This window comes from Pistacia vera, unplaced genomic scaffold (assembly GCF_008641045.1).
Source record: "Pistacia vera cultivar Batoury unplaced genomic scaffold, PisVer_v2 Contig398, whole genome shotgun sequence".
Lineage (NCBI taxonomy): Eukaryota > Viridiplantae > Streptophyta > Magnoliopsida > Sapindales > Anacardiaceae > Pistacia > Pistacia vera.
The window spans coordinates 1190769-1212461 of NW_022196221.1; the positions used below are offsets into that span (position 1 = coordinate 1190769).

At 31.4% G+C, this 21693-nt stretch overlaps 1 protein-coding gene and 1 pseudogene across 3 annotated transcripts; both read left to right on the forward strand.

Annotated features, from left to right (window-relative positions):
* Positions 1-5684: 5684 nt before the first annotated feature.
* Positions 5685-12046, forward strand: LOC116141365 (UDP-rhamnose/UDP-galactose transporter 4). Of its 3 annotated transcripts, XR_004129780.1 has the most exons (7): positions 5685-5891; positions 6886-7079; positions 7892-8076; positions 8175-8375; positions 8707-8868; positions 11434-11843; positions 11918-12046. XR_004129780.1 is itself a non-coding variant. In XM_031426873.1 (6 exons), the coding sequence occupies exons 2-6, from the start codon at positions 6950-6952 to the stop codon at positions 11752-11754; spliced, it is 999 nt and encodes a 332-aa protein (XP_031282733.1). In that variant the 5' UTR covers positions 5685-5891; positions 6865-6949; the 3' UTR covers positions 11755-12046. The 3 variants fall into 3 exon arrangements, 2 of the variants coding, with proteins under 2 accessions (XP_031282733.1, XP_031282732.1); XM_031426873.1 differs by having other exon boundaries at positions 6865-7079; positions 11434-12046; XM_031426872.1 differs by having other exon boundaries at positions 11434-12046.
* A 1165-nt stretch (positions 12047-13211) lies between these two features.
* Positions 13212-17515, forward strand: LOC116141358 (annotated as a pseudogene).
* Positions 17516-21693: the final 4178 nt, after the last annotated feature.

Sequence of the window (21693 nt, forward strand, 5' to 3'; positions counted from 1 at the left end):
ATCAGATGTTAATGGTAAGAATTATGTAAGTGATAGGAATAACATCTTGTAATAGCGGCAAATTTTGGACATCATGTTTTTCCTATAAAATAAATAAATTCCACTGTTAAAATCACATTACTACCCTTGGTCAGTAGCATAATACGTTAGGAACCATAGGCTGGCGGAGGTGGGTGATGGTTTCTGATATATGAGGGTGTAAGTAGAAATATGGAAACCTCAGGGGGATCAGTAGTGTACATATTCCTTTACTCCGTAAAGATAAGTAGATAACTTTCTACTTACTTAAATAAAGACGGAACGATGCCGTATAAGTTGAGCATTTTCATGTAGTGATGTACAAGTTACCTTAGCTAGCCTAATTTAATAATAAAACAAAGTCGTAGACATAAATTAAATTAAATTAAATTTGAGAAGTTTTTGTTAATTTACACGCAAAGTTAAAAGTTTTCTTAAGCATAAATAAAGTATTAGATAATATATTCTATTAATTAAGGATTCATTTTGTTGAAATTATTTCGAATTTTTTTAGTAAAATTTACAAAAATCTGTTAATTTTATTTGGGCAATATTTCTCATTATATATATTTCTTTTATTAACCATCAAAGAGGTGAAAGGTAATTTTGAAATGGCATGTATAAAGTCGGCTTAAAGTTACAGAATTACTTTAAACTTTTTCTTATAAATTATCTCTTATAGACACAAGTTACCACTTACCATTAAGTGACGTCTGGACAAATAAAAAGGAACTTTTTTCTAGTGTCAAAAGCTTTTTCCAAAAAATTTCAAGTAAATAACTTTTTTTTCTACCAAAATAATGGCTTAATGATATTTTTCTATCTACAAACTTTTAAAATATACTTTATTACTTAAATTTATATTATATTTCTGATCTGGCATCGTTGCGATCCCATATTACCACTATTCTCTTTCTTAATCATTACTCACCAAAACTCTTTAAACTCTTTGCTCGCCGATCATGTCAATCGTCGACAATCGAACAATTAGAGTTTATACAGTCATCCCTCCTAAGTTAAATTCCGATCAATCTCAACCATCAAAATCCAACCTTCCACTACTAAAAGACTCATCAGTCTTCCCTCTTCATAAACTCCAATAGTTTAGACTGAGTTTACTCTCTGTTTGTCATCAGAATATAAATTTGGGTAATAAAGTGGTATTTTGAAAGCATATAGGTGGGAAAATGTCACTAAATCATTATTTGAGTGAGAAAAAGTCGTTAACCTCAAAATGTTCATGTCGTTTTGTTATAAATCAATAAGGTATATGCGTGATTAAATAAATTGTTTCAACATTATCCCTGATTAAACAAGTCGTGTTATACAAGAATACTAAAATCGACTTTTTTCTTGAGCTCTTTTAAAATTAATTATAGTTTTTAAAATGTTGAAATGTCAAAAATATTCTATGTTATTTAGATAAAAGAAGATCTACTAAAATAACCTTAATTTTAAAAATTATTTAAAAAATTCATACTTAATTATTCAATATATTTTAGGCGATAAAATTATAAAAAATGATAATTATTCTTACACCCTAATCAATACAACATCTTGGCACTTCTTATACTCAATTGAACAAATTGGTTTATTGCTTGGAATTGAAGTGAATTTTTAAGTGATTTTGCATTAAAAAAACACTTTTGAAAAAAAAAAAAAAAAAAAAAAACATTTTTTTTTCATAAGAATGATTATTTAAAAATATTTATCCTACAAAACATTTTAAGTGCTTTCCAGTTTCACATCAAGTATTTTATATAAAGTGTTTTAAATATTTTTTTTTTAATCTCCACACCTATTGTGTCTATCAAAGTCAAACATTAAAAAAACATATTTAATTTTTAAAAAATATTTTTTGACTATAACAATTGTTCATAACACATAGATAAACATTTAGGATTATAAAACCTCATGTATAAAGCATTGTTCTGAAACCCAACCCGACCGGTCCGACGGTGATCCAGCAAGTTTGAAATCCAATAAACACACCCCTGATATACACACACCAGTCTCTACAGGTTTGAAATCTAGTAAATACACCCAGTGATCTGACCGTAGAGTTAGAGTCTCGCTTTTCTAGGCCAAATTTTGACTGATTCCGACGGCCAAAATTCAATCGACACCATCACCTAAACCACCAGCCTCCACTCAACCAAATGTCTCTAACCCTAGTATAAAGCATAAATAATTTATCAAATTATGTGGTTTAGTTTATGATTAGAGAATACATTTTTTAATAGAGTTAAAAATATGGAAAACAAGTGGAAATGATTTTGTTTATCTTTCTCATGGTTTCAAATTTCACACTAAATTTTAAATATTTATATAATTTTTTTAAAGCATTTTATTTATATATATAAAATAATCTCGAGTGTGGACATCCTAAAATTTTTAATGCACAAATTAAAAATTAATGACTAATCTTTGGCTTTTATTTTTGCAATTTGTAAAGTCAATATTTTAGTTGTTGATCTTTGCTCTGTACGTTAAAAGTTTATGAGAGTTTGCACTAGAGAATGACTACTATATGAAAAGTCTCAAGTGCGTATGTTTTGTAATATTTAACGTACAGGCCAAAGACTAGTGACCGATCTACGTCTTTGATTTTTGTATATTTTTTTTAATGGAAATAATAAAGTCATCGAAGGTTGTGCACCAATTTTATGTATCGAATGATGTGACAAAATCCTGACTGTCTATTAATATTTAGTTAAAATTAATCAATGATCAGGGTTTTATCACGTCATTCAGTGCATGAATTTGGTACGTTACATCGGTGATGGTAGCATTACTTTTTTTTTAAACCAGCTAACAACCGCTAGCCTTTGAGTCCGCACCATGAAAACTTCATGACTTATGTTCTAAAGATTGGTAGTCACGTAATTTTTATGGCGTGGATTCATAAAATGCTAAAATTAAATCTAACTATTAGGTCACTAGCTTATTAGCTTATAATGTTTAAAATTGTATGACTCGTATCCATTGTTTTAAAACTCATACCAGAGGGCAACTCGTTTTGCTGTCTGGGACCAGTCTATTAGACCAGTGACATCAGTAATAATTTAATTTTTTAAAAATTACATATTAATCTCTTAAATACTAGTATATTACAAAAATATCCCTAAAAAATTTCAAATTAATCCCTAAATTTTTTATTTATTTCAAAAGTATCTCAAAAAATTTAATTGATCCCTAAACTTTTTATATATCTCCAAAACACCCATAAAATAACAATTAGTCCCTATAAATTTGGAATATTATAAATACCCCCTAAACCCTGAACCAGACCGGAGAAGCTGCTCGTATTTAAATTTTTTTAAATATAGAGTAATCCTTTGGTCAAGATGTTTTAATATTACCTATGTTTAACCACCGTTGGATTCTTATTTGTAAAATAGAGTGAATTTAATCAAAACGTTCTATCTGGATAATCAAACATATAGCTAATACTCATTCAAAAGAGTAATATTCAACTAATTTGACTACAAGCATAATAAAAGTATTTAAATGGGAATTGAAATACAATTAGCAGCCTCTGCCGAACTTGCCCGAATTCTTCTAGAAATCAAACCTAACAATTTACACTAGTTTCAAAGTGAGCACGGGGCAAAATGGGCTATTACGCTCTCACTTTCACAAATTCCAATTCTTAATTTTAATCATAAATTAAACAACTTTGAAAACTATCAAGAAAATGACCTCCCACATAAATTTAATCCCTAACAAGAGAAAGAAAATGACATTTGTGGCCCTACTTAATTGTGTTACAAAACCTACCTTTCTTTTTCTTAATAACCAATCATATTTCATATTATAAAGTAATAATAATAATAATTATTATGATGATTATAGTAATAATAAAACAATATTAATGATATTAATTAAAACCCACATGCCACATGGGTATTTTTTTTTGTAATAATATTTAGAAATTATTATTATTATTATTATTATTTTATAATTTAAAGCTATTTCTGTCTTAGTCATAGAAACATTCCAAAATTCACCTAAAACAAATAGAAGAGGTAAAATGTTGAAAAGTCTTTTCAAATTTGGACAATTATTTTAACTTTTCCATCAACTAATCAAAACCCTTTTGAACTTTCATAAATTATTTAAAAAAAAAAATTTTAAAACAAAAACCCTTTGCTGTTCATAAATTTTAAAAAATAAATTAAAACAATAAAATTTTGTGTTTATTTGAGTTAAATCTTCACAAAAGTTAGACCAAATTAAATGTTGAACTATAGTATTAAAGTCCCCTTTTTTATAAATACAACTTCAAAATTTTGACAAATTATGTTCATTTATAATATAAAACGTTGCATTTATAATTTTACGTAAGAATAACATTAGTTTATAATATTATTAATGTGATATCACCTTGTTATTATATATTTTTTCTTAACAGAGATTAAAGACATATATAATACCACTCCAATATTATAATCTTCCTCTCAACGAAGATTAACTATTGATGCTATTTAGATACTATCTTGATACCATATACTTTTCTCGTGTCAAAGGTTAATAGCGTTAGTCGACGCAAATATTTATCGGTATTATAACCAAATCATGCCAAAATTAATAAAAATCACAACCCCACCCCCATGAGATCTAGAATTAGTGTTCAAAGTAAATACCTCACCACTACTTGTCTACTGCCAAGTACAAGATCCCATTAAAATATTCTAATGGGCCTCTTTTAAGTTTTAAGTCCATGGAATGTGGACACAGTTAATTATTTAATAATAACTAATAAAATATGACTAATCTCCCCCTTTAACCTCAAGTAATTTCCAACCTCCCCTAACTTTTGGTATAGTTCTAAACACCCCCATCATCATGAAATTACTAATTTCCATCCTTTCAAGTAGAGGCGTTTTCCATCCGGTTTGGTTTGGTTTTCGTCGTATTTGAACTAGAATCAATAATTTGGAATTTGGTTTAGTTTTATATTTAAATCTTATTTATTTTATCAATCTTATATTATAAATGATTTAAAATTTCATTATTTATTTTGTCAAATTAATGTTAAAAATCATTTAAACATTCAACTATCTTATTAATACTATATGAAATCATTCATTATAAAATCATCTACATTTCTATCAATATACTTTTAATAAATAACACAATTCTATTTTTTAGGTTAAATAGTCAACCTAAATCAATCTATTGAAAGTATTATTCGACGTAATTTGGTTCGGTTTCTCCATATCCTAAAACTAAAACTATAATCTGTCTGTTATGATTTATTTAGGTAGAGTTTATGGAAAAAGAGTTTATTAAAGTAGAGCTTGTATGAGTAGAACTTTTGTGAAAATTTTGATAGTTGTTTGGTTAGGAAAAATGTAAAAGAGCTTTTTAGTATTAATTTACCAAAAAAGGGCTTTAATATATGAGTAAATAACTTATTTAAAATCTTATAAGTACTTTTAAAATTCAACTAAATAACTCAAAATTATTTCAAAAGTGCTTATAGCTTTAAATAAGTTCTTTTGGCCTGTAGATAAACCCAACCAGATAAGCTTCTAACTGGCCACTCTAGAGTTTATAGATAATCCTCAAACCATGGAGGGCCTATTTGATATGATACCAACTATAAGGGATGTTTCTGAACTTATCCCTCTTTGAGAAAAAAGGTTACAAAAGCACAGTTGTGTTCTTTCGTAGTCTACGTCTCTCTCTCTTACTTTAATGGCGACAACGGAACTCTTCAATTAGGAAAACAATCTGCAAAAAACAAAATAAATATTTTTATTTCCATTTTTAATTCAACATTTTTCTGCTCCCTTAATTGATTGAATTTATTTATAATCTCGAAGCGAAGCGCCACAATTTTCACATTCTCTCAACTACTTTCCAAGGTCAGTTGAACGCTCTCTTTTTCCGTTTGTTACTCGGGAAAATCAAGGATTTTCTCGAGAAAATTTTAAAAATTCGGTTTCAGCTGGAAGACGTAGTTTTTGTTTTGAAGCTGTGTGGATTAAGTGAATTAATTGATTGAAATGTTTAAGTGAGGATTTTTTTTGAATTTTGTTTGTGAAATTTTTGTGTTGAAGAGTGTTGGATCTGTTTGGAAATTGTTTGATTTTGCGTTGTTTTTGTTGCTAATTGCTGTGTTGATTGTAGCTTCTTTGATTATGAGCTGTGATCTTTTGAATTGAGGAAGATTTTGAAATTTGATGAAGGTATTAATCCTAATAGCTGGAAGATTTTATTTAGTGTGCTTTTAATGTATTGTGAAGAATTAGTGTCTACTATGGCTCTATGAGCTTCTTGGTTGCACTCGTTGATTTTGTCAATGGATTTAATTGTTTTTTTTTTTTTTTCTAAAAACAATAAATTTTGAGGTTATTTAGCACTGCCTAAAGCTCTTCTTGTTCAATTACATAAAAACTTCAGCTTTTTGAAGCTTTTGAATTAAGTGGTGGCTTAACATGGCTCCCCAGTGAGTTTGACCAAAAATCGTTTATGTTTTAATCATGCTACGATCAGACTTTTATGTATTTTGTCTTGATCCATGTAACAAGCCTGATGATAGAATCGAGGTTCGCATGTGGAGGGATTTATATGAGGTTAAAATTATTTTTGGGTTCTTGCTTATTTGATTTAAGTGTTTTAATTCAGTTGTCTTAACATTCAGTATGCAAGTCAGAAGGGATACCGTATGCGATCAACTTATGCTCCTTAATATCTATATAATAGATTTTGCAATTTGTTTCGTTTAATTGTACCCAATTTTTTTTTTTTTTTTTTTTTTCACAAAAAAACTGTTGATCTGATGTTTTCTTCAATTGTGTGTTTTAAGATAATCTCTTACTTCAGATATATGATTAGCTTTTTAACATTTGATTATAGTAGTTATTCGCATGAAGATTTGAGACGTGACTTCTGCTGACAAATTGGAAGCTATAAAACAAAAATGTCTTCCACAACCAAGGCTGACAAGAAGGCAACCTTAGATGCAGCCTCATGGATGTTCAATGTTGTCACATCTGTTGGAATTATCATTGTCAATAAAGCTTTGATGGCCACATATGGTTTCAGTTTTGGTACACTCCTGTTAATTATATGACTCGCAAACTTTTTTAATTTCTGCTCTTAAGTTGTTATTTTTTTTGGCAGACCAATAGCCTTTTAGAGAACCCCCTCGCATTTTATGTCAATTTCTGTCCTTCATTTTGCTGAATTGAAATGTTTTCTGCTCTTGCATTACTTATTGATGATTTGAATTTTTTTGTTTTTTTGTGTATTTCTATTATCTGATTTATATTAAGTCATTTGTGAATTTGTCTTCTTTATTGCCATGTTGAAAAAGAAAATACATGGAACTCTATACCCATTTTAACACTTCTTTACCTGAACTTTGGTTCTAGTTTAGCAAGTTAAGAATTGGACATGTTTTGTTAATTTGCTTCTTGTTCTTCAGGTCTTTAGTCTTGCTAGCTAGACCTTGATAGCTATAATTTTAGTCAAAATAAATAGAAAATTACTGAACAATAATGCTCATTTTACAAGTTAATAGTAACATTGGCCATGACAGTGCTTGCTGACACTACATGAGGCTTTACTAAAGCGTATGGGTTAAAGGATGCACTAATGGAGAATTCCATGGGAAGACTCCTAATCGTTTTTACATTTGTTTGTGAAATCAGTAAAGAGAATCAAATGATATCCATGAGGAAAAGTTTGTGATAAAGCTGAAAGATATGCATATTATTTTTTTAATTTAAAAGCACATGAGAATTATTTGTACTGTGTAATTTTTTCTTTAGGTGAAACTTGAAAATCTATTTAAAATTTACCTGATCATTTGTAATCTGCATAAACTCTGAAATTGTTTCCATATATTGATATTGTGCAGCAACGACATTAACTGGTCTGCATTTTGCCACAACTACCATTTTGACTGTTTTTCTTAGATGGTTGGGATATATCCAGCCCTCTCATCTGCCAGTACCTGAGCTTGTGAAATTTGTTATTTTTGCAAACTTCTCTATTGTGGGAATGAATGTGAGTTTAATGTGGAACTCGGTGGGTTTCTATCAGGTCAGTGACAGTGAGCAGCTAAACATTTTTGTTTTCTGTTTCCTAATTTTAGATTTTCGAAAGTTACAATGTTTGCTGATTTCAAAATTTATTATCAGATTGCAAAGTTGAGTATGATCCCAGTATCTTGTTTTCTGGAAGTTGTATTGGACAAGGTGCGATACTCAAGAGACACAAAGCTTAGCATAGTGTTAGTTCTTCTTGGTGTTGCAGTGTGTACTGTTACAGACGTGAGTGTTAACGCCAAAGGTTTTATAGCTGCTTTCATAGCTGTTTGGAGCACAGCCTTGCAGCAGTATGTAAGTAATCCTCTATTCAATAATCCTCTATTCAACCCCTTGTTCCTACATATAAATGGTACTAAGGTGGACTGGGTTTGGGATGTGATAATGTCAATTGACTTCTGGTATCTACATAGACACTTATATATATGCATCAGATATTAGTCTAGCTTCTAATTTTTGAATCCGGTACATCATCTTTTCCCCATGTGGAAGGAGTTATGACTTGTATTTTGGTTCTGAATGATTTTGGACATTGCTATTCCATTCTTGACCCAGATGTTGGTCTCTTATTTATTCCCTAGTTGGTGAAAGTAAGATATCATTTTAATCTTTTATGTTTGTGCAGTATGTACATTATCTTCAAAGGAAGTATTCTCTTGGATCTTTCAACCTTTTGGGGCATACAGCTCCTGCACAAGCGGGGTCTCTGCTGCTGGTTGGGCCCTTTCTGGACTACTGGTTGACAAATAAAAGAGTTGATGCCTATAACTATACTTTAATATCAGTGGTAAGTGTGTGTGTGTGTTTTTAATCAGAGTCGTTTCAGTTTAGCTGGTATAATGATTGTTTCTCTCTGCTTTAGAAGCTTGTATTTGTTTATGAAACTTCGGTCAGTGTGGCTCTTGTCATTCCTTTTCTCCATGTTTTTACTATGATTTAATGTCTTTGAACATCTTATTGAGGTGGCATTCTTTAAGGCTTCAAGTTGTATTGGTGTTAGTGACTGCATGTCATTCTAAAAATGACCGATATTGTTATTACCATAGGTGGCATATAAATTATGGACCATTAAGAAACCAAACAGACCTTTGGTCGCAAATAGCCAGTGCTTGACTGATTAAAAGAGCAAGTGAGGATCCAATTGGAGTTGCTGGGTGTCCTGGATATGTATTCAGACTGTCTAACATGGAACCTTCAAAATTATGCTCTAGAGGAAACTTATCATTGACAAAAGGAATGTGAGAAATATCTATGAAAGGGACCCAAAATATTGTCCAGTTAGGCACTTGTTTAGGGATTGCACAGTTTTGGGAAGGGCAGCCATTAGGCAGCTTCTGGCAATTAATAACACAGTCTTCTGGTTGTATCATTAGGCGTTGGCTGTTGTTTGGCTTTTATCGATTATTTGATAAACTCACACCCAAAAACCATTGTGCTAAAATGTAGCTATATCAAGATTTTAGCAAAATTTGAACTATGGTTATAGGAATACAACTGTTGACTGGTTAATAGAAGCACTTTCAACGGCAGTTTGAGTAAATTACTGCTAATATGCTAGTCTGAAACTAAATTTCCTATTGCATTTTGTCCTGCCATTCTATAAGCCCTTTTGTTGGATTTTGTTTATGGATAGCTTGGACGCTTTTTGTTATATTTTAAAACTGACCTAGTTCTGGTTTGAATCTGCTTCTGTTAAAACTGTATTTATTTACTCAAAAACACATCCATATGCTTTTGAAAACCCTCAGAACAAATGGGATTGTTTCAGAATTCTCTGAAACAGTAAATTTAGGAAAAAAAAAAAAAAAAGTATTTATGCTGATTTTTTCATAAGTTTGGGTGATTTTCTTTTTCCCACTCAAAGTCATATCCATATGCTTTGGAAAAACCCCCTGAATAAGAGGGATTCTTTTAGAACTCTACGAAAAACAGTAAATCTAATGAGTTTCCATGTCATCAAGCGGCAGGCCCCATGTCAATAGACACCTAGGACTTTCATGTTGCCAGGGTCAACTAATCTGAATCAGGCTCTCTAATAGTAGCTAGTCTTGAACTTCCGTATACAAGTATGACCATCTACTTTCGTCATCTAGTTTTCTTTTGCTGTTCATTTAAACTGTTTTTGCTTTAACTTGTGAAACTGATTTTTGTTTGTCATTGAAGTTTAGCTTTTCTATCTGCAACTGTTTAATAAATTGTGCTTGCTTTATGTTGTTTTCCCAGTATATCAATTTTTGTCTATTTGTACTTTATTTTAGGCAACCATATAGTCTAAAGCAATTGCACCTTCCTTTTTGTCAAGATTTCTAGAGTTTTGTATGAAAGTCCAAATCTTTTCGAATCCATAAAATATCTGCACATTGTGGAAGACTTTTATCAAACCAGTTTTCCTTTCATTTTTGGTCAAGTCATACAGTATGTGTAATGTTGTTGTCATTGTACTTCTCTTAATATTATTTGTCAATTTCATCAGAACTGTTCCAATCTCATTATCGCATCATATTATTTATTGGATCCTGAAATGTTTTTGGTATATCTATTATGGAAGACATACCATCCATATAGGCTAGTGCTGTACTAAATGTAGACAGAAAATGACCCAATTTAGTGAACTGAAATTGCTGTCTGCCAAGTTATCTATGGTGTTTATGTAAGGGTCTCAGCGAAGCTTCAAGATTTTGATATATGCAGAAGGTTTTTTTTGTTGCCTGCCTCTTCATGTCTCATCTAGTGCTCAATTGACATGGTAACTGCCTTTGAGGGTGTGATACAATTATCGCTCATAATGCTGTCAGTGTTCGGTATAGGAAATTGTAAAGAGAGGCATTCTACTTCTCCAATCCTGGAATTATTAATTAATATTTCAGATGTGTTTCCTGTTATGGTGTGGTTTTGCAACTAATGCACATGCACATGCTTTGAGCCATAAGGTCATACAGTACGGCAGTCTTGTGAGTATGTTCTCACAATACTAGGACAGGTGTTGTTTAACAAATTTCCATGGTTTATTTTCCTCCTTTAATAGGGCATTAGCTTTTTGAGGTAATATAACATGTATTTATGTTCTTCTGTGACCATGGATTTTGCTCAGGTATTTGATATGTACAATCAGCTAGTGAGCCTTTGATGTAAATATTTGCATATTAATGTATTCTTATTGCCTACATGGATACCTAGTTTGTTCCTTAACAGTGAGATTGTTCCCCATGGTAATGTTTGTTATATGTGCTATGATGTGAAATAAAAATGGACCACTTTCTTTATCCATATGAATACGGATGTATATTGTCATTTATCTTGCAGTGCGTTTTGGCTTCTGTAAATGACATGGACTCTTCTTTCTTGTCTGCAGTTCTTCATAATATTGTCCTGTAGCATTGCTGTTGGGACCAATCTCAGCCAATTCATCTGCATAGGCAGGTTCACTGCTGTGTCATTCCAAGTCCTCGGCCATATGAAGACCATTCTCGTCCTTATATTAGGATTCATTTTCTTCGGAAAAGAGGGTCTCAATCTTCATGTGATTCTGGGTATGGTCATTGCAGTATTGGGGATGATGTGGTATGGCAATGCCTCATCGAAGCCTGGCGGGAAGGAGCGTCGCAGCTTCTCAATGCCTAGCAACAAATCTCCAAAAAATGCAGAGTCCACAGATTTGGATGAGAAGGTCTAAAGTCGATTAAAGATCGGAAAGTTATATAAACAGACAGCCAAATTGAGCTTCTTACTCAACTAATTCCAGGAATTTCTTATACCTAGAAGGTCAGAATCCTCAAATGATTATTACCTCTTTTTTCTTTCTTTTTAATTTATACTTGTTCATTTTTGTGTTCTAGAATTTATTCAAGGGAAAAGATGCTGTTGAGTGGGAGCAAGTTCCCTGTAAAAGTTTCATTATTCCACAAATAATATTTTTTTTAATAGTAATTTATTTCCTTACTCAATAAAATACCTTCTCCATGTCATTCGTATTCTAATACAGATAACATGATACACTTGTCTTGCGTAAGACTTTTACGTTCCAGAGACATATATGATGAAACCTAACTGTGGGTCTCTGAAGTATCGGTATTAGGACTCTCTGAATAAATTTTAGTATCAGAAGTTAAAAGCAGGCTTAGTAAATGCTGATATATTGTTAGGTAAGCCTTAGGGAATCCTGAATAATTGAGGTTATAAAGAAGTATGCTCCTTGCTTCTGCTTCTGCTATTCATAGTGGTCCTTATACAGTTAGATCTGCCTACTAACTCCTATTATTGCTTTAATAGCGGGTTATTTACACTTTCGTTTTTAAGGTTTGGAGTGTATTGCATTTAGCTCTCGGAATATAAGATATGGACAGTTTACCAGTCAAGCAATTGCCGTAAGTTATCTTAATACCCTTATTGTCTTATTCACGATTATGAAAAGTTAGTCTATTTTATGTTTGGATATTAACGATTATAAATTGAATTTTTTTTCTTTTCATATATTTTATCCATTCCTAATTACATGTGAATAAGACAATAGAGGTATTATATTATAAAAAAAAAAAGTCTCTATTAGAGATTAGGATGACTGTCGACAATTGCTTGATTGGACTAAATTGTTCAAATCTTATAGTACTTGAGCTTAGTGCAATATATTCCAAAACTTAAAGGATGAAAGTGTAAAAAACCCCTTTAATAAAACCTGATTTTGAGACATTGGGAGTGATGTATTCATGCTAGAATCTCTTCACTTGGCTGTTAATTCAAAGTCATTAATGGCGTGTTTGGTTGCTGCTGCACACGTGCATGTGCTTGGTGGGGAAGAGGGCTTTAAATACAGCTTCTGCTGTTGCTTAATTTCAGGTTTGATTAGTAAGTGCTGCTTATCAGGCCATGGCCTGGAAGCAACTTCTGGGAAAGATTAATTATTAGTTAGTGGTGGCCTTTATTTCTGACTGATGATTGCTGGTGTTTTCAGACTGAAAAGGTGAGAACTATGGTGATCACTGATCATGGTGGAACTTCTACTGATAAATAGTATTGTCATTAAATCACCCAAATGCTCCAATTTAATTCTCTCCTAAGGGGGTTTGGTAGCGTCGATAATAACTGTTAAAGAGTACCTATGAGGGATTNTTGGCTGTTAATTCAAAGTCATTAATGGCGTGTTTGGTTGCTGCTGCACACGTGCATGTGCTTGGTGGGGGAGAGGGCTTTAAATACAGCTTCTGCTTCTGCTTAATTTCAGGTTTGAGTAGTAACTGCTGCTTATCAGGCCATGGCCTGGAAGCAACTTCTGGGAAAGATTAATTATTAATTAGTGGTGGTCTTTATTTCTGACTGATGATTGCTTGTGTTTTCAGACTGAAAAGGTGAGAATTATGGTGATCACTGATCAGGGTGGAACTTCTACTGATAAATAGTATTGTCATTAAGTCACCCAAATGCTCCAATTTAATTCTCTCCTATGGGGGTTTGGTAGCGTCGATAATAACTGTTAAAGAGTACCTATGAGGGATTAGTTGAGCGGTTACACCTGTGGTTTGCTTCCACGTAGTTTAGGGTTTCAGTTCTCTCATGTGCATTTACATGGGCAAAGGTTGTTTCTTGTTTCCTAAAGATTGTAGGGTTCGACAGATGCTATAGTTCCAAACATGGCTTTACAAAATGAGGTCATGGAATTTCCCTTAAATCTAAAATTAATCAATCCAACAATAGTTAACATTACAGGATAAGAACCTTCAACTTAAGATTTTAGAGACTTTTTTATTGAGAAAATGTCAATAAAATTATTACTATTTTTTTATATGAATAATTCTTTCATAATATACGCTTACATACTGCTTCTTGTATGCTTTTCTTGAAGTTAAAGCATGCAACAGCTTTAAGTCTCCCTTTTATCCAAATGTGAAACGTGAATAAAGTAAAATTGTGCATTCACTTTAACATCTTTTTCTTGAGTCATTTTGCAGTATACTCTGCAGTAATGACGTGAAATTTCACAGTTGTAAATTCCAAAACTGTAACATTCAGTGTCATAATAGTAATACCATATAAAGCCCGATTAACTAATGTGACGTTTCAATGCAACATGACTTTAAAGGTGCATTTGGTTCGAGAAATGTTGAATTATTGGACATGTTATATGAATGAAAAGTTAGATTATCAGAATCTTATATTACTTAATAACCAAATGTGATAATCAAATAATATAAAATGACATAATTTTAGCAATCTCATATAACCCATAACCAAACGCCCTCTAAAAAATCTTACAAATATTATGGTGATGATATATCAATGATCACATCAGGTGAGATTTCAATTTTGTATGTGTAAGTATTATTTTTAATAATAATTACAAATGTTAATATACAAAAAAAATATGATTAAGTATACATTAAAAAAAATCTTGAATAGGGCATACAATCATTTCAACTATCAATTTGTTCAATAAAATTCATTGTATATATATTTATTTTAATATCAAGAGATTAGCAAAAGCAAGACAAACATTTATGTATTTGATACGAAGTTAGATTTTATTCTAATGTTCTTGTATTATATTAGATTAACATACAAATAATATGATACATATGTGTTATCCTAAAGACTTTTTTTTTTTTTAATAGTGAATTTAACTTCAAATATGTTAAATCAACTCCATATTATAATATCAAAACCAACCCATATCCTTTTCTCAATTTATTTTGTGGGGGCAAAAACCCATAGAACAAAGTAGTTATTCACTATTTAATCATAAACAATCCTTGTTTTTTCACATGTTAAGGTAAGGCTCTCAAACTCAAACCGTTGGTGTTCGAGTTCTTGATAGAGATCTCTTAATCACCACCCATTTCTTAGTTCATTGAATTAATTTGGATTCTTTTCTGATCTAAATTTATTTAAAAAATATCTCGTAAACGACACGTAACATTTTTTTATTACATTCCTCTATTAATTATCGATCAGTATCTTGTTTGTTAATCAAATAACAATTCATATGAAGTGATATTGTGATCCTTTTACGAATTATGGAGATAAATTTCGATTATTTCCTCATTTAAATTTACTCGAGTTTTAAGAATCTTGTAATACTCGTGTATTTACTTTTTTCTTATATGTAGTCAAGATTTGTTCTTCCGTTATATTCCTCTTTGAATTATCTATTGTTATCTTGTTTACTAATTACTCATGTAAAAGTTCATATAAAAAAATATCATGCACAATCCCTTCTACAAATCATAGAGACATCGAGAATAAAGAAAAGATACAAGTTGTAACAAGAAATTGTTTGCTTGTATTTGTCACTCTTTTGGGTTTGTTTTTAAGTTCTTAAATCCCTAAAGAAATCCAATTTTTCATAGTAATATTAGGTGATATATCCTAATCAAGAACTATAGAGGATTTGAACGAGTCAATTTTCGGGTCATATCCAATACATTTCTTGGAGAATTTTTTTCACTCTATACTAATTTGACATTTTATTCCTAGTCTATTCTATCTCTTCTTTGTCTCAAATGCCATATTGAATTATTATGATAAAATGGACCTGTTTTCAATACTCTTACTGTTTTCAGATTGCTTTACCCAAAAAAGTAATTCAATCTTTTAGGGTTTTACAAAAATAGCTATGATTGAGGTGTTTCTGAAATTCTCAGTTGTGATCATATTAAATTTTTTAGCGTGTAAATTAAAGGTAAATCGACTAGTTATTATGATGATGGTGGTTATAACGATCATCTTAATTGCTCTATGTCATATATTCATTTAGTTATATATTTTTACTCCATTAACATGAATATAGATCGTAACACACCGAATTGTAACACTATTCATCCACACCAATTTGGTGTGATACTATTCATCCACCATAAAACATATTTTTATTTTTTACGACATTTTATATTAGATGTAATTTTTTTATATTAAATGTAAATGTTTATTTGATTTTATAAATGCTTAATTTGATTAAATTAGTATAATTTTCAAAGTTATTATTAATTAATAAAATATATTATTCCTAATATTTAATTAATATATACAAAACTAATTACTAAAATAAATTAATTATTAAGAATTAATAGAAAGAAAAAGAAAGAGAATATTCCTTTTAGTATAATAGGTTGGAAGTGCAATAGTAAAATAGTGTAAAAGTTACACTAATTTGATATTCAGCTTGTTGTGATAAGCTGAATATAATTTGGACTGCTGAGGAAGATGCAAAGATACTTGCATATGTGTCAAAACATGGAACTCGAAACTGGACATCTGTTCCCAATAGAGCAGGTTGATTAATTTGGAGGTTCTGTAATGTTGAAATTAGTTCATGGTTTTGCACCATTTTTGGTTTTTTTTTTCCTGTCAACTTCAATGCCATGAATGAGCGTGTTCTCCAGGACTTAGCAGATGCGGAAAGAGTTGCAGACTTAGGTGGACTAATTATCTCAGGCCAGATCTTAAAAAAAAAAAAACTTCACACCCCAAGAAGAGGAGTTGATCGTTAGGCTTCATGCAGCCATCAGTAGCAGGTCAGTCGGTTCATGTTCCCTCCCCACTCACCACTTCAATGTTTAACTGTTCTTTTCTTTTGATTTCTATTGACCATTTGATTTGTTTTTAATTTTACCCTGCCAATTAAGAATCTCTCAGTTTAGACATTTGTTTACCAAACATTCTGACGACTAGGGTGGTCCAGGTGGTCGGTCATAGCACCACAACTTCCGGGGAGAACTGACAATGATGTGAAGAATTACTGGAACACGAAGGTCAGAAACAAGCTCTCTCAAATGGGGATAGATCCTGTTACGCATAAACCTTTCCCTCAAATCCTGGCTGATTATGGAAACATTGGTGGACTCGCAAAATCTGGAAACCGAATTGGGTCTCTCAATAGAGATATGAAAAATGCATTCATGTCAAAATCTGAACAATATCAAACACCACAACCTCAGGCGTTTTCAAGCATTAACACTAGTCATTTGATGACAACAATGATACCACCAAAAATGGAGCCAATAGCAGAAGAATATCACAACCATAAAACTATCAACATCCCAGTTCTTAAATGAAGGCACATTCTCATCACCATCTTCTTCATCCTCAACTTGTTCCCCGGCGGCACAGGATAAGAAGTCAAAAGATTTTAGTTGGCAAGATTTTCCTCTTGAAGATGCACTTTTATCTGCAAATCGACAAGTACAAGACAGCACACTGGAGTTTTCATCGAAGGACTTCCCTAACAACTCTCATTATGTGACACCACGAAGTCAGATCAACAATGAGAATAATATACAAATCAATAATGGGGTTAAGAGAATGGATTTTGGAGGTCCAATCTATGGATTTCCTGCTTCATCATCCACTGACAGTTCATTTGTGGAAGCTATGATACACCGACAAAATGAGATGTTCTGGGATTTTCCTGATCTTATGGAGGAACCCTTGTATAATTGATCACTTTTTTTTTTTTTTTTTTTTCCTGTTCCCTAGTTTACTACTGAAATAAATAGAGATTTGTAGCAAGACCCTTTTTTAAGAATTACTAGAGTTGCATCAGCAAATATTAATGTTACGAATATGTGGTTTTATATTAGTTTGTCCAAAACTTTCATTTTAAATGATGTGTTATTCTATCTCGTATATAGATAAATTTATAATTTCTAAATGATACAATAATGTCAAATAAGAATGTGTGATCAAAATTTCATTTTAAAATACTTTTATATTAAGTGTTAAATACAAGATTAGTCATACTTGAAATAGGTCAATTAATAAATAGACTGAACGACATCCTCCCACACAAACTTGATTTGCCTTAAAAGACAATTTAGTATCAAAAAAGTTTTGAAACGACAAACAACCACTTTCCATTATGTTAGCAAAATCAGTTTGAAGAAGGACAAGTGGGTAATTATAATGCAGCCAAAAAATAGTATTTTCAATTTTCACAATTAATTTTAATTAAAATTTCTGAATCTACCCATAGAACACAACTAGAACTTTGGCATTCATAATTCCCTAAGGGTCTGCTTGGGAGTTTTATGGTAATGATTATGAGAGTAAACCATCGTAGCGGTTTTGAGGGTAAACCACCGTAACGGTTTTGAGAGGTTTTTAGTAGCGGTTTTAAAAACACCCAACCTGCGCTTGAGAGTTTATTTTCCAGCGGTTCCGGTAGTTTTTTTAAATAATAAATTTACTTATATGCCTATAAAAATACTCTAACTTCAACTAGTATTTGAGAGTTTTTTTTTTTTCAATTACCAGTACTTGGTATCAAAGTTCCTTATAAGTTTACTACTCTTCAGCCTTCATGTAATTAATTCAAATGCATACATCTTTTGCCTTATTTATTGATGACTAGAATGATTCTCGATTATAAAAGTTTAACTTCAATTTCATATGTCTTTGTGCAAATATTTTGTGGTAGCATTATCGATTGCTCTGTTTAGGGAAAAATTTGTCGACAAGTAGGAAGTGCATCCGCGGTCGCATTGGTTGCTTCCATTCTACTTATTCTGCTCTACAACAGCCTCCTTTACAAAAGGGTCACTATAGTTTGTGTGTTAATTTAATTATATGTTCTGTGTATTTATGTATGTCCAGGGTTCATTGAACGGTATTTAATTTATTTGTAAGTTCTTTCATTGTATGTTATTTAATTTATTTGTAAGTTCTCACTTAAGTATGTAATTTAGTTGATGACATTCATTATGCTGACACTATTAGCATACTTGGTATTTAGACTTCCACTCAACGACTAGATTTGCTGAAAATATATGAAAAAGAAGTCGAGTTCACATAAAGTAATTGTTATAAAAACTATGCTCCTCCTAGAACCAAGATCAAATCATATGACTTCTTTCCTTGTGTAATTAAACTTGCCAATCTATGATGTAGGAGAGTGTATGGGAAACAATACACAACCAAGATCATTCATTTAGATCTAAGGAATGAGAGGATTTAAACTTAGGAAGGTAAAACCATTTCAACACAACCATGGAGGCAATAGTACCATTAACTACAATCTCTGCAATAAATCTGCAAGTGAACTGTTGAAAGCACAAAAACTCTTCATATAAGCTCCTGTAATTGATAATTTAATTTTTCATCTAAAATTCAATTAATTGGACTTTAGTTTAAATTAGGCAGGCAATGAAGCTAATGACCAAGTGATAAAGAAATAAAGAATCTATATGTGGCATGAATTGTTGAAAGCACAAAAATTGTTGGACTTCATTACTCCACACAGATCTAGACAATGGTCATATATCAACTTAAGACATATCAAAACACACCACCTAACAGTAAACTATGCTAGTTGAATTATAGGCTACATTGGTGGGATAGAAGATAGCTCAACATTATTTCACAACATCAAATCCTTATTTACTCATAAGTCCATTACCAAATGAGCATTCTGCATTAGATAAAAACAAAATTAATTAGGATGTGCATCAACTAAATCAGAAAACCACTTCTTAAGTTTCTTCAAGCCAAACAGTCAAAAAAACTAGCAGCTATTGTGGGATTTACCTTGGTAAAGGAATTAAGTTGCTACATTTTCAAGCATTTTCATTAAGATACTCTTGCGGCGATGTTTTGGAAACGAGTAAAATACACGCAGCTTCATGAGATTTTCAAGAAGGAAAGTTTGAGCACGTACCAACTCATCATCATCTTCTATCCCAATCTCAACTAAATGCTCTAACAATTCATTGTCTTTCAAAAAAGACTTATTAGCACACAACAGTAACACATCACCTAAGTAAAGTTTTGCCCTATCCACTGCACTAATAACCTCATTTATAGGATTGTTGTCCTCTTTGACTCTGCATCTATTCTTCAACTTGCGTGATGTAACTTCGGATTGACAACCGAGAGAAGTCAAGTCATTCTCACTTCCTTTAACAGTGACAACATTCAATGAAACTTGATTTTATGCTACCATGTTATCAATGTCCTTATTTGAAGTAGGGCATTCTACATTGTTTTGAGATAAAATAAAGCTATTTTTCTCTTCATCTCCCTAGGGGTGTCACCATCTTCCCCATTCGCCATATCTTTTGCAAAAAGCTCACATAACTTGTCATAGTTATATACAGGCTTGCTTCTCTATTCAACAGCACTAGGATTTGACTATATAAAAATACACACATGGTAAGTAACAATATAATTTCTCCAACAAGCATATTTAAATTGTATGTAAACAATTAAACATGAGCCAACCTAGATAAGTTTGTCCTACATTTCTAGTTCAGCAGGCCATGTCGAAGTAGTTTGATCATATGCAAAATCACTCTATGATTGCTTCCAGCAGTTTATGAAAGTGGCGACTAACCATCTCACCGGAACAATGGAAAAACAATGAACACACACTATGCCTAATGTCTTGACCTATAACCCAAAGGAATTTGGCAACTTGTTCTTCAACTGTAGCTCATTGAGTTGAACAAAGCCCCCCTTTCGTTGCTAAAATTCCACAAAATTATACAAATGTTGTCGGACCCATCCGAATCAAATGTCTACCACTTGGTCCAGCAATACGTTGCATTATTTCATCCCGAATTCGCTCACTTTGCAAGCGTATTGCACAATAAATTCTATTCAAACGTGAAGTAGTTCGTGTTGTGGGTTGTTATGATAAAACACATCCAACTAGTAATAAAAACATCATATGAATATAATGTATACAAATGATAGCGTACATGATCAAATCATCATTATTGAAGTCATCATGGTCAGTCATTTAATAAATAAGAACGAGCACACAACAAAAGAGCTATTATCAAATAATACGTAACATGATCAAATCATCATTCTAATAAAAAAAAAAAAAAAGTCTTCTTTATATCCATAATTTCACCCAAATAAAAAATATTTCTTAATTAAAGCTCTGAATTTTGAATAGATTTTTTACCATTTGTAATGTTAGGTGTAGATAGATGGGAAATAATATATATGAACAACTCCATTTCAACTATTTTATTTATTTATCTAACTCATATATATTATAATTAATGCAGCTTGAATGTCTATATACATTGAAAGCAAAACTAAAATAATAATGTGTACCATTTACTACATTTCTCAGCATGAGTGTCTATAATTAAAATGAGTTTGATTGAAGGATTCTTGACGAAGAATCTAACTATTAAAATACTTGATTGCATAGAGATTTAGTTTTCACAACAACTTCCCTCAATAATAAGAGGAGATTTAGAGATGAGAAGCTCCAAAACAACTTTATCTTAATTGAAGAACTAAATAATTGTAACAACTTCAAATCCATTTTCTCACTATTATCAAATGTATTTAAGAAAGGTGTTATTCCTACACTTATATATATTAATTAGAAGAACCCCAAAATTTATAATAAAATCCGTACACATTAGCCAATATTTATACTGAAATGGAAATTAAAATCTGTAAAATAATGTTTAAATGTTAGTTTTCAATCTCAAAGAAGTTACAATATCTCAAATGTGATTAATTTTACCACTAACTGAAAACCTAATTAAAAAGAATAACCTTTTGCAAATCTAGGGCAAATCAATTAACAAGAACAAAGGATCCTTCCCTCGTTTAAGCATGGTAGATATGCCTTTAAACCCAAACAAAAAATGAGAGAGAAAGAGAG

What these genes read in the sequence shown, in the direction of transcription:
- LOC116141365 (XM_031426873.1), top strand. Translation starts at nt 6,950, where the DNA reads ATGTCTTCCACAACCAAGGCTGACAAGAAGGCAACCTTAGATGCAGCC. An exon ending in ACTCGGTGGGTTTCTATCAG is followed by an intron (nt 8,077 to 8,174) that starts GTCAGTGACAGT and finishes ATTTATTATCAG; the next exon opens with ATTGCAAAGTTGAGTATGAT. An exon ending in ACTATACTTTAATATCAGTG is followed by an intron (nt 8,869 to 11,433) that starts GTAAGTGTGTGT and finishes TCTTGTCTGCAG; the next exon opens with TTCTTCATAATATTGTCCTG.